The sequence below is a fragment of the Numida meleagris genome, chromosome 16, assembly GCF_002078875.1.
Source record: "Numida meleagris isolate 19003 breed g44 Domestic line chromosome 16, NumMel1.0, whole genome shotgun sequence".
In the NCBI taxonomy this organism is placed as follows: Eukaryota; Metazoa; Chordata; class Aves; order Galliformes; family Numididae; genus Numida; species Numida meleagris.
In genome coordinates, this window is record NC_034424.1 from 2,249,311 (window position 1) to 2,260,721 (window position 11,411).

Consider the following 11,411-nt stretch of genomic DNA (forward strand, 5'->3'; position numbering starts at 1 on the left):
CCCGGAGGGCTGCGAGGCCGCTTGTGCGCGGACGGGGCGGCTCGGGGACGGCTGTCACCGTGCGCACGCAGCGAGCGGTCCGAGCGGGAGGGTGCGGGGAAGGAGGCGGAAGGATGCGGGATCCCCGTGCCCCGCACCCGGTCCTCGCCGCGTCCTCTCTCCGTTTGGAGAGGTCCCCGCCGTCCCCGCTCGCTGAGGTCCGGCGGCGTTCTGTCCCGCGGCAGCGATGCCCATCTGCCCCTGGGGCCGCTCGGGGTCACCCTGCCCCGTGCCGCGGGGCTCTGCTCCCTGCAGAGGGCACGGAGCCATCAGCACTGCCGGGATGTTGGGCACAGCACTACGGCAGGGCCCGGCCGGCAGCAGAGAGGCACAGGGAGAAATTCGGGGTACGCAACCCCCAGCGAGGTGCTGCTGAGGGACCCGACCCCGCTGTGTCCTGGGGATCCCCTGTGTGTGCCCCCACCTGGGCTGGTGGCAAGTCCCCTCTCAGAGCCAACCCTGCTCAGGTGGAAGGGGAAAAGGGGAGGGATGGGGGAAAAGCTAGGGAAATGGGTTAGGGCTAGGGGAAGAGAGGAGCTGCCAGCCCCCCCCAACCCGGTGCTCTTTGGGGAAAAGCCGGGCTCTACTCGGCCACCTACCCCACGGGTGCTGTGCCCTGGAGGAACGGAGCTCCGCTGGCCGCCGGCTGCCTCCTGCCCCTGGGGGTGCGGGGGGCTCTGCCCTCGGGGTGGCTGTGGGTCCGGTGCAGGCTCTCCTCCAGCCGCAGGCGCAGCCGCCACACCTCGTCCTGCAGGGCACGGATGGCCCGGCTGTGGGGACAGGGCATGGTGAGGGGATGGTGAGGGGCAGGGACGCCCCTGGCCCCCCAACCTGTCCCCGTGGGACACAGCTGGGGGCCCCTCCGTACGAACCTGGGGTGTTCAGGAGTGGGCGCACCCGCAGCCAGCGCAGAGCTGGGTCAGACCACGTGCATCATGAGTTTGGCAGTCTCAGCTCTCTTCAGGAGCTGCTTTCCCCAGTCAGCCCCCAACAAAGGGACGACCCACCGCCACCAAGGATGACACCTGTGCTCTCAGGGACCCCCCTGCCCCCCCATGTCCCATCCCGGCAGGGCTGGGGGCACTCACTCGCGCTCCATGCGGGATCCCAGCAGGTCACAGTGAGCCGGAGCTGGGGATGGTGAGGCGGGTGTCCCACTGCGGGGGTGCCCACTGGTGCAGCTCCTGTCTCCTCCCTCTGAGTCAGAGTGAGCTGGGCAGCAGGGATGGGGGGGGTCAGTGGGGTGGTCAGTGGGGCAGTGTGGGGCACGGGCACAGCCGGAGGACGGGCACTCACCACCGTCACCCTCGGGTCCCAGCTCGCTGCCCTGGCTGCCAGCCCAGCGCAGTGGGGAGCTGCTCGGTGAGGGGGTGCTGGGGGGCACGCTGTGGCTCTGGGGGGGGCCGTGCCCAGGGGCTGGGTAGGGGCCCATCAGCGCCTTCGCAGGAGGCAGCAGCGGAGCGTCCTTCTTCTGCGGATGGAGGGGACTGGGGATGGGGGGTTCCAGCGTGCTGTGCGTCCTGGGGAGGGATGTGTCAGTGAGACAGCCCCCACCTCCCACCCACGCCACCCACAGCCTCTTACCCCCTGCTGCCCCATGGAGCAGAGCAAGCCCGCAGTGCTGGTGCCGTACCCAGTGCCCAGCGGCCGATGCTCGGGGCTGCGTGCCATCAAGGACACCCGGCTGCTCTCCGAGCCCACGAAGCCGCTGTCCGTCTCCGGTGACACCATGCGCTGCTCCTGTGATGGGAGCAAGATTGGGGCCATGCTCCTCCCCACCCTCCCAGGCACGAGGACGGCCTCAGGGACCCCCCTGGCACTCACCTGGTGGCAGGGCTTGAGGGCACGGCCCTGGGGGGCTGCGCTCCCTGTCCCACTGCTGCCGCGGGACGGGGCTGCGCACGATGGCAAAGGCTCAGGGAATGCCGATGGGAGCCTCGAGGTGTCTGGTGGCACGGCGGTGGTGGCAGGGGACAGGCGGCCGTGGGTCCCCTGCGGGTGTGTGGGTTCAGCATGGGGCAGCGGCACCGTTCTCCTCTGTGGGGGGGGCCTGAAAGGAGAGGAGTGAGCGTGAGCACCAGGTGTGCACCACGGGGGCTGCTCACCCCGAACTCTCCCAGCGGCACCCACACTTACGAGGGGGAAGTCTCGAGGTCGGTGCCCTCCTCCAGGGACTGTGCCCCACTGAGGACCCCCCCGGGGCCGCTGTCCCCCTCCATGGTGCCATCCACCTCCTCCGGTGCTGCGCTCCCCGTCAGGCTCAGCTGCTCCAGGCTCAGCGATGCCGGCAGCGACTTAAGGCGCTGGTACCTGGGTACATGTGGAGTGTAGGCAGGTTTTAGGGCGCTCCCCGCATCCCCCCACCTCCCAGCAAGGGACACTCACTGCTGCAACAGGTCCCCAAAGTCCTCCTCCGCTTGGAGCTGTTTGTGCCGCAGGGATCGGGGCAGCCCCACTGCCACCGCCTCGCAGTCCCCCGCTGTCTCCCCGGTGCTGGGGGGGCCCTCTGTCACCGCGGGGCTCCCCGGTGCCGCCCGCTCCACGCGCTCCTTCAGCTCCTCCAGGCGCATCCCCAGGCAGAAGATGTCCCCTTCCACCGTGCTGCAACGCGGTGCCCATCATCAGGGACACGGGGACAGGGGCTGCTCCGGCGCAGGGCTCCGAGCAGCGCTGCATGGGGTGCACGGCACCACCGCACCCCCAGGGAACGCACAACCCGTGTGCTCACCGCTCCGGGTCGAAGTTCCCCGCATCCCCAAGGCTGTGCTCCTCCCGTGCCTCCAGGTACGCCCGCTCCAGTGCGTCCTGCGTATCCCGCAGCTTCCGGAACCGCTGCGGTGCAAAGGGAGCCCCACATCCCCCCTGCAGCGACCCCACAGCACCGGGGTTGTACCCTCCAGGGTTGGGGATGAGGAAAGGGATGGGAGCTTGGGGGGGATGGGATGGGGCACCTGGGGACAGGATGGGCCACTCTGGGAACAAGACAGGCCCTTACAGACAGGATGGGGCATCGGGGGTGGGATGAGGCCCCTGAGGATGGAATGGGGCTTTTGGGGAAGGGATGGGGCACCATGCAGTGCTGTACCTGGAGCTGCTCCTGTGGTGCAGAGCTCCCTGCCCGGATCCAGGCTTCGAAGGAATCCACCTGGGAGGGAAAAGAAGGGGCTGAGCAGGGGTCAGAACCCCACTGCCTGCTCCTGCTGGGGGCTGTCCCCCTGACTGACCTGCGCTTGAAACTTGAGGGTCTGCCCAGCCAGCGTCTGCGTGAGCCGTGGCCCTGCGCAGTGGCACGGCCCCACACATGTGGGGCAGCCCCCCAGGGAGGAGCGAGGCGAGCAGGGCTGGGATGACGCTCCCCGCTCCGCTGGTCCCAGTGCTGGAGCTGCAATCGGGCACAAAGAGAAGTGAGACCGGCGACCTCCAGCACTGCTTCCCCTGCCATGGGGGCACCTGGAGGCGGGGGCGGGTTTGGGGCAGCCGGTTCCCCAGCACTCAACCCACCTCCATCCACAGGGAGCTGCGGGTTCGGGGCCGCGCTGATGGCTGCGGCGCTGGCCCGCGGGATGCTGAAGGCCATCACCCTGCAGCCACTGCCCATGGTGCCGGCGTGGATGCTGTGGCTGGCACGTGGTGGGTCGGCGTACAGGCTCACCTGGGGGCAGACACAGCGGGCACCCCACCAGGGGCACCCCAGCCCCATTGAGACAGGGCCACGGGGGGTGCCCGGTCTGGCACCTGGAGCACCCTGCCCCGGTTTCCCCACCTGCGCAATGGGGCAGTGCAGGAGGACAAAGGGATGCCCCGAGCCCTACAGAGCACCGTGTCTGTCCCAACCCCCACCCCCCCCATATATGGGGACATCTCCACACCTTGCCCTGCCCCACCTTGGCCCCCAGCCGCAGCTGGTCAATGGTGTTTTCGGCCTCAGCGTACTTGGTCAGCAGCTTGTGGTAGTCGTCCTGTGGAAGGCACATGTCACCACAGCACAGGGAGGGGACCCTGGGGTGCACACAGCCGCCACCCTCACAGCACCTGCCCAGCTGGTGTGGATGTGGCCTTGCATGGGGGGGACGGGAACATCCCTCTCCTCCCAGGGGACAGAGGGGCATCAGGGGGGACAGCACTGCATGGGGGACAGGAGCACCCTGGGGAGGGGACAGGAGCATCCCAAGGGCATGGACACAAGCATCCCAAGCAGCAGAGGGGGACAGGAACATCCTTGGGGGGGACAGGAGAAACCAAGGGCGGACACGAGCATCCCTAGGAGGACACGGGCATTCTAGGGGGTGGGACAGGAGCATCTCCATGTGGGGACATGAGCAACAAAAGGGGGCACACGTGCATTGCTAGAAGGGGACATGAGCATCCCGTGGGGGCCATCAGCATCCCAGTCCGGCTCCAGGGTTACCTGCAGTTGCTGCACCAGCGCGGTGGCCTGCCGGGGGGAGCGGAGCTCCTGTGGCACGCCGTGGGGTGCGGGGGGCTGCGGCGGGGCCCCCTCCCCACTGCTCAGCAGCACCTCCCGGACGATTTCGGCGGGGGATTTGGGGACCAGGGGACCTCCGGGGGGCCTGGCGCGGGCAGGCAGGGCCCTGCTGGGTGGGGGGCGGTAGCTCTGCCCCACCTTCACCCGTGCTTCCACTTTGGAGAGGTCGGGCAGGGGGTGGTTGAGCCGCCCTTGGCCGTACGGGCAGATGTCCGTGAGATCCTTCGGCTTTTTGGCGTCGGTGCGATGCCGGGGGCTTGGGGACAGCCGGCTGGGTTTGGGCTGCTGAGGGGCTTGGGGGCTCCGGTTGAGGTCCCTGGCTCTGCCCCAGCCCCGGCGTGGAGGGGTGGTGGGAACGGGGCTGGAGTCCGAAGGCCCCGAGGTGCCGCCGCCATCCATGGTGGTACCCGGGGCTTTCTGGGGGGTCTCAGGGTGCAGGTCCTCATCGCTCTCTGATCCCCAGGGCTCCTCCAGCCTCTCATCCTCCTCAGAGCTGTCCTGATCTTCCTCCTCCTCCTCTGTCAGGTCCTGCTGTGTGTACCAGCATGGCTCCACTGGGGACCTCGCATCCAGGTCCTCACCGACCCCTGCAGAGCAGCACTGCCACCAGCGTGTACCATCCCCGAGGCCCCCACCACCCAGGGACCCCCCCGGCATGCAGGTCCCTTCCCTGAGGGTTTAAGGGCAGCAGAGGGCACTCACCCCATAGTGGGCTCCCGGCCGCCCCCTGTCTCCACTCGGATCCTGAGTCCTGTGGGTCGCTGAGCTCCACAGTGGCAGCCCCCAGCCCGATGACACCATTCTCATCCATGTGCCTCTCAAAGTCTTCTTCCTCCTCCTCGTCCTCTTTGCCCTCCCAGTCCTTGGTCTCCCGGCTGTCCAGCTCCGATGGCGTCCAGCGCAGCCAGGGCGAGGAGCTGCCCATGGTGCGTCCCACACCGTCCCCGTCACTTGTGCCGCCCCATGGCACGGCGGCAGCCGGGGGCCTCCTCGTCACCAATGTGGGTCACATCGCTGCTCGGCATCCTGGGGGGAGGGAGGGAGGGTGCTCAGCAGTCTCTGTTTGAAGGCATCGACCCAAGCCTACCGCTGTGCCCCCGTGTACCCCGGACAGCCACGAGCCCACGGTGGTGAGATCCAGGGCTGGGGGGACAGGAGCGGAGCCCTGCGAGCAGGACCTGCCCTTGGGAGCTGTGTCCCCAGGGTTCCCATAGCAGCAGTTCCAGGGACAAAACACGGCCGCGGGGCGGGGACGGGGCGCTGCGGGGTTATTGTGCTGAGCGGCACCGAGTCCCTGATCCCGAGAGCTGCCACAGCCCCCAGCCCACGATGTCACCACGCGGCCACCAGCACGGCGCGGAGCGAGGGTCTGCCAGGAGCACCATGGCACAAGGCAAGGACCCACAACACCCCTCGCGGGCACCGCTGATGGGCACCAGAAATTGACCCCCTTTGGAAACAGGGATACAGCTGACACAGCGAGGGCAGCAGCCCTGTCCCCCCCCCCCAGCTGTCATTGCAGATGAACACGGAGCGGTGATGGCACCGTGCTGCTGCATCCATGCCCCAATGCGTGCAAGGAGCGCAGGTTTCTCAGCCCCACAACTCCATCCTGCAAGGGGGGGGGATGTGGGGCAGGAGGGGGCGGGCAGAGCTCATCCCACTCTGCATCCCTCCCAGCCAAGGCACAACTGGGCCAGCCCCAGTGGCACGCAGTGGTGGAGGGGGGGGTCAGAGGCTCGCACGTTCCCCTGCTGTGGTTTTGCATTTCTGTTCTCCTTGCTCAGCAACCCCAGCGCAGAAGCCAAGCGTTCCAAGAGCAGGGGTAAAAACCACACACACACACACACACATTTGGGATTGTTTTCCCTTGCTTTGTGGTTTCGGAGCACACAGCTATGCTGGGTTCTTCTTTCAGGCCTTCCTGTGCTACCGTAAGAGCGAGTAGCTCGCTCAGAGGAGAGAAAGTGAAAACAAAAGGAAAAGAAGAAAAAAGAAAAAAAAAAGACAAAAAAAAAAAAAAGGATTTTTCTCTCTCTTACCATCATGATATTTTGGTAGAGGGACCTTCTGGAATAGTGATAAGTGTGGCGGAACCCGGCTGCATGGGGATGCTGCAGGTGATGCACAGCTCTCCCAGCACCCCCCAGTAAGGGCTGAGCCCACAGAGCAGCAGCACTGGGGGGCAGCCACCCACCCGCTCCCCCTCAGAACCTCACTGCGTGGGACCCCGGGGATCCCCGCCCCCCAGGGGTGATGCTGGAGCACAGCTGTAGGGCCTGGGGCCGCTTCCCCTGTTCCATGCCAGGATCTGAGGTTGGATGCGTCCCAACCCCGCCAGGGACCGGAGCCAAAATTGCTCTTTAGTCGCATTGAGAAGATGCAGAGCCCGAAGCATCTCCGGGAGCGCAGACGTGGGGAGGGGCCGCGCTGCTGGGGCAGCGTGTAGGGAAAAGCCTCGTGCTGCCGCAGCCTTGCTGGAGGGTTTGGGGTCTGCCCGGTGCTTGGGGGGAGCACTGCACGCACCCCTGACGTCGGGTAGCTCTGCTGCACGGAGGTCTCACCCCGACAGCGGGATTTAAGCGGGGATTTGCAGCTCCGGGGCGGATTAGAGGCTTTTCCTGCAGCGTGCAGGTGCAGCGGGGTTGCAGCCATCCCCAGGGCACCACTTGGGGACCTGCGGCACCCCCAGATACACCCCGGGACGAACACACCCCCCCCACCCCAGGGCCACGCTGAGGTTTCAATAGCAGCCGGGAGCTGCGGGAGCTCTGCTCCGCGTGCCGCTAATTACACAGTAACGGGCTGGATTAATTACCCTGCTGCGAGCGAGCCAGGGCGGGCCCCATCTCCCGCTCGGTGACGGCCGTGGGGGCAGAGCCGGGGGGGGGGGACCCTCATCTCCCCCATCCCTGCCATCCCCGGAGCGACGGGGAGCGAGCATCCCCAGGCGGGGGTCTCTCAGTCCCCCCGACCCCAGCCGCAGCAGCAGCCTTTCAGAGCGGGTTCCCGCACCACGGAGCGGCGATCACGCGTGGCCCCGCCGCAGGAAGCCCCGCTCAGCGCTCCCGCAGGGTTCGAGCCGTTCTCGGCTCGTAACGCTTCTTTTAAAGCCCCACGGAGCGCACGCACTTCTGGGAGCGTGAAAGAGAAAAGGGAAAGCGCCATGAAAACCACGGAGAAATCAGCGCGGCGGGGGAAGGCGTGAGGGGCTCCACTGCCTGATGGAAACCCCCCCCGCGCCCCCCACTGCCCCTTAAAGCTGCGGGGACCAACCCCGGGGCCGTCAGCACAGCGCGCAAGGGCTGCCGCGGTGACAGCCCCGGGGGGGTTAAGCGCGGTCACCGTCACCGCGCGGCTCCGGGACCCGCAGCCCGAGGGGGGGGGGAGGGTGGGGGACGATGCCCGCTGGCGTCGGGCCGGGCACGGGGCAGCGCTGCTCGGGGCGGCCCGGGGATGTCCCAGCTGCAGCGGGACCGCAGCCGCGTGTCCCCAAGCGCCGCCCGGTACCGCCACCGCGGGCTGAGCTCAGCGCCTTCCTCGAAACCAGGAACTGCAGCTGCCGCCGGCCCCCGCCGCTTCCTCGCAGCAGCATCAGTCCCAGCCCCGTCCCCCCCCCCGCGGCCGCCCACGGGCGCACCCCGAATCCCCTTCCGGACGCGCAGCTCGCTCGGTGCCGCCGCTCGGAGGCCCATCGCGGCTCCGGGCCCCCGGCCGCCTCCCACCGCAAAACCGCCCCGGGATGGGGCCCCCGGCCGTGCCCCCCCCCCCACCCTTCCGTGCAGGGAGGAGCCGAGCTGAGAGGTGTTGGCCCCGTTCCCAGCGCCCGCCCCTCTCCAGGCAGCCAGCACATCCCTCCTCATCCCCTACCCACGAGTTCCCGGCCGCTCACCTGCAGGGCACAACCCCCCCCGCAACTCCGGCTCCGCTCCCGGCCCGGCCCCGCCGGACAATAGCGCGGCCCGCGGCGGGGAGGGGCGTGGCCGCGGGCTCACCCCCGGCCCCGCCTCTTTCCGCCAATGGCAGCGCGCCCCCGGAGCTCGTTAGCATAAAGCCCGCCCTTTGCTTTCGTTTGCATAGCCTGCGCCAAGCGGCCAATGGGAGCGCGGAAAGCGCTGCTCATTGTCATAATTTATGCAGCGCGGGCACCCCCTGGCGGCCGCCGCGCCGCGCCGCGCCCCATAGGCACCCCGATACCGCCCTATAACCGCCCATTTATTGAAAAACTAAAGCCAAGCTCTGTGTATAAATACAATGACAGCGGCAGCAAGTCACAAGGCGTCCGGCTGCTCTCTGCTTGCTCTCTCTTTCCACCTCCCATCCCCCCACCTGGCACCAAAATGACCGCGGGGACACGGGGATGGTTCCCCTCCCTCCCCCCCCTTAGGGCACCCTTGCCCCAAAGCGGGTGTACGTCTGTCCGTTCTCAGCCCCGTGGGGGACAGCTGGGGGACGGTGTGTGGGATTCTGCGTGTGCGTTGCGGTGCAGCAGTGGGGGGGCACCGGTGCCCCCACGTCGCCTCCCGTTCCCATCCGGGTGCCCCCGGTCCTACGTGGCTCCTAAAGGGCGACGTTGAACTCTGTGACCAGGAAATCGATGTAGTCCTTCTCCTTCAGCTTGAAGGCCTCGGCGATGATGCGGGCGGCCTCGCGGTGCTCCTTGCCCCGCAGCCCCGTGCCGTTCACCTCCAGGATGACGTGGCCCACCTTCAGCTGCCCGCAGTTGTGCGCCGAGCCCCCGCGCTGCAGGGAGGGATGGGCTCAGCTCTGCCCTCCTGCTGCCCTAACTTGAGGTTTGCCCCAAGCAAATAGCGGAGGAGACAGCTCCGAGAGCAGGGCCGTGGGCTCTGCTCCCCAGCCCTCATCCACCCTTCTCCCTCCCCCAGTCCCCACACCTGGTGAGGCAGCCAGGTTCTTGGGGGCTGCCCACATCCCCTGCACGTCTGCAGCAAGCCCTCCATTCCCAGGACGTGCCTTATGGGAGGGGATCGGCCACAGCACGTGAACAACCCTCCACTCCTCAAGTGCTCCCCAGCAGCATGGTACCTCTGGGGGACATCCCGAACATCCCCCCCGGGGCAGAGCTGCAGCCACGTGGCTGACAGCAGGCGACTGTGGGGCTTTCCCAAGCCACGGGGAGCGCAGGGCTGGGACGTGTGCTGAGCTCTCCCCGTCCTCTGCTCCCCTTACCTGTATGGTGACGATGCGGGGCAGCGGCTGCCGCGTGTTCGCTCCGCCCTCGATGGCAATTCCCAAGGTGGGCGCGCTCTTGGACACCCGGATCAGACACGAGGTGGGCTCCAGGAGCCCCGGCTGTGGGCACAGGGCAGTGATGCCGAGGGGCTTGGGGCATCCCCTGCCCACCGCGATCCCACAGCACACAGCAGCAGAGGGAAGGACACTGTGCCAGGGCCTCACCACCCTCACAGTGAAGAATTTCTTCCTGAAGTCTAATCTGAATCTCCTCTCTCTTACTTTAAAACCACTCCCCTTTGTCCTTTCTAAGATGTCCACTCCCCCGGCCCCTGACCCCAACGTCCCCAGGACCCCTCCTCACCGGCTTGGAGGCCCCTTCTGCTGTCCCCTCGCTCCTCGTGCCCTCCTTGAGGCTTCGGCTTTTCCCAGGGACCGGCTGCCTGCTCTTGTCCTTGCCGCTGACCTCCACCTCGCCGATGTCCACCCCGCTGTCCTCGCTGAGGGTCTGCCCGCTGTCTGACAGCTGGGAGAGCGTGGAGGCTGCGGAGAGATGCGGGCTGTTAGAGGGAGGGGGGATGATGGGACCGGTGCTGCCATCACCAACACGGAGAGGACATCTCTGCTCCTGGAGCTGGGCAGGTCCCATGTGCTTGGACCTCATTTTAGAGCAAGGTTCCCGAGTGAACCCATCCTGGAGAGCAGAGTTGTGCATAGGGAGCACCAAGTGCCCTCAAGTTTGGACCCAGGATCCAGCTTGGGTCATGAACTGGGGTGCTTGGGAGAGGACAGTGAGCTCGAGCATCCTGCTGGAATTACTGCGAGCCAGCCCTGCACCTTCACCTCCAGCTCCTGGGAGCACCAGCTGCCAGACTGGGGCTTCTTCCCCTTGGAGGATGCAGGACGGGGGTGCAGATGGAGCCTGGAAATGGGCATCGGGAACCCCTGCAGGGAGGACTGAAGCCCTCGGCACGTCCCTTTGGAAGTGCTGGGGTCCCACCGCTGACGCCCCTCGAGCAGGACGCTGCCTGAGGCAGGCGCTCGTTCCCTTCGTTACCGTAAGATTAACGAACTAATTGCAGTGGGAGGACGATGCCACGGGAGGGCGGCAGTGCCCCTCGCACTCTGAGCATCCTCACATCGCTCCTCGGGACCCGCTCCCGCAGCCCCACATCTCTCCGTGCCGGGGCACCGCTGCAGGTGGAGCCTCAGGAGGGCAGGGGGACGATCTGCTCCCTGCCCTCTGCCAGCCCCTATTGATGCAGGCGGCCTTCCAGGCTGCAAGCACACATTGCTGCCTCATGTCCAGCTTTCTGTCCGGCAGGGCCCTCAAGTGCTTCTCTGCGGGGCTGCTCTCCAGTTCTCCCAGTCTGTTCTCATGCCTGGGATTGCCCCAACCCGAGTACAGCACCTTGCGCTTGGCCGTGTCGAACATCATCAGGTCAATGCGGGCCCACTTTGTGAACCTGAATGGCATCCCTTCCTTCTGTGGCGTCACATGCACCACTCAGCAGACTTGCTGAGGGTACACTTGATACCATTGTCAAGGTCTTTGATAAAGATGTTCAAGAGCACCGGTCCCAAGATGGACCCATGGGGAACACCACTCTTGACCGACCTCCACCTGGACACAGACCCACTGACCACAGCCCCCTGGCTACGACCATCCAACCAACTCTTCATCCACCAAACA

At 66.9% G+C, this 11,411-nt stretch overlaps 2 protein-coding genes across 2 annotated transcripts in view; both read right to left on the bottom strand.

Moving 5' to 3' along the window:
- Nucleotides 1–5,918, bottom strand: part of AKNA (AT-hook transcription factor) — a 7,400-nt gene extending 1,482 nt beyond the window's left edge. Inside the window, exons 1-17 of the mRNA XM_021414152.1 lie at nt 5,631–5,918; nt 5,228–5,551; nt 4,448–5,112; nt 3,924–3,998; nt 3,541–3,691; nt 3,264–3,421; nt 3,125–3,184; nt 2,768–2,871; nt 2,425–2,640; nt 2,176–2,349; nt 1,864–2,089; nt 1,673–1,779; nt 1,336–1,559; nt 1,128–1,251; nt 912–953; nt 639–809; nt 7–288 (exon numbers count right to left, since the gene is read on the bottom strand). Coding sequence (XP_021269827.1) covers nt 7–288; nt 639–809; nt 912–953; nt 1,128–1,251; nt 1,336–1,559; nt 1,673–1,779; nt 1,864–2,089; nt 2,176–2,349; nt 2,425–2,640; nt 2,768–2,871; nt 3,125–3,184; nt 3,264–3,421; nt 3,541–3,691; nt 3,924–3,998; nt 4,448–5,112; nt 5,228–5,450 — 3,002 coding nt within the window. The 5' untranslated portion in view covers nt 5,451–5,551; nt 5,631–5,918. The remainder of the gene's footprint in view (nt 1–6; nt 289–638; nt 810–911; nt 954–1,127; nt 1,252–1,335; nt 1,560–1,672; nt 1,780–1,863; nt 2,090–2,175; nt 2,350–2,424; nt 2,641–2,767; nt 2,872–3,124; nt 3,185–3,263; nt 3,422–3,540; nt 3,692–3,923; nt 3,999–4,447; nt 5,113–5,227; nt 5,552–5,630) is intronic.
- WHRN (whirlin) overlaps nt 8,930–11,411 on the bottom strand; it is a 29,174-nt gene continuing 26,692 nt past the window's right edge. The window contains exons 11-14 of the mRNA XM_021414153.1: nt 11,009–11,204; nt 10,083–10,450; nt 9,716–9,838; nt 8,930–9,268 (exon numbers count right to left, since the gene is read on the bottom strand). Of these exons, the coding sequence (XP_021269828.1) occupies nt 9,086–9,268; nt 9,716–9,838; nt 10,083–10,450; nt 11,009–11,204 (870 nt within the window). The 3' untranslated portion in view covers nt 8,930–9,085. The remainder of the gene's footprint in view (nt 9,269–9,715; nt 9,839–10,082; nt 10,451–11,008; nt 11,205–11,411) is intronic.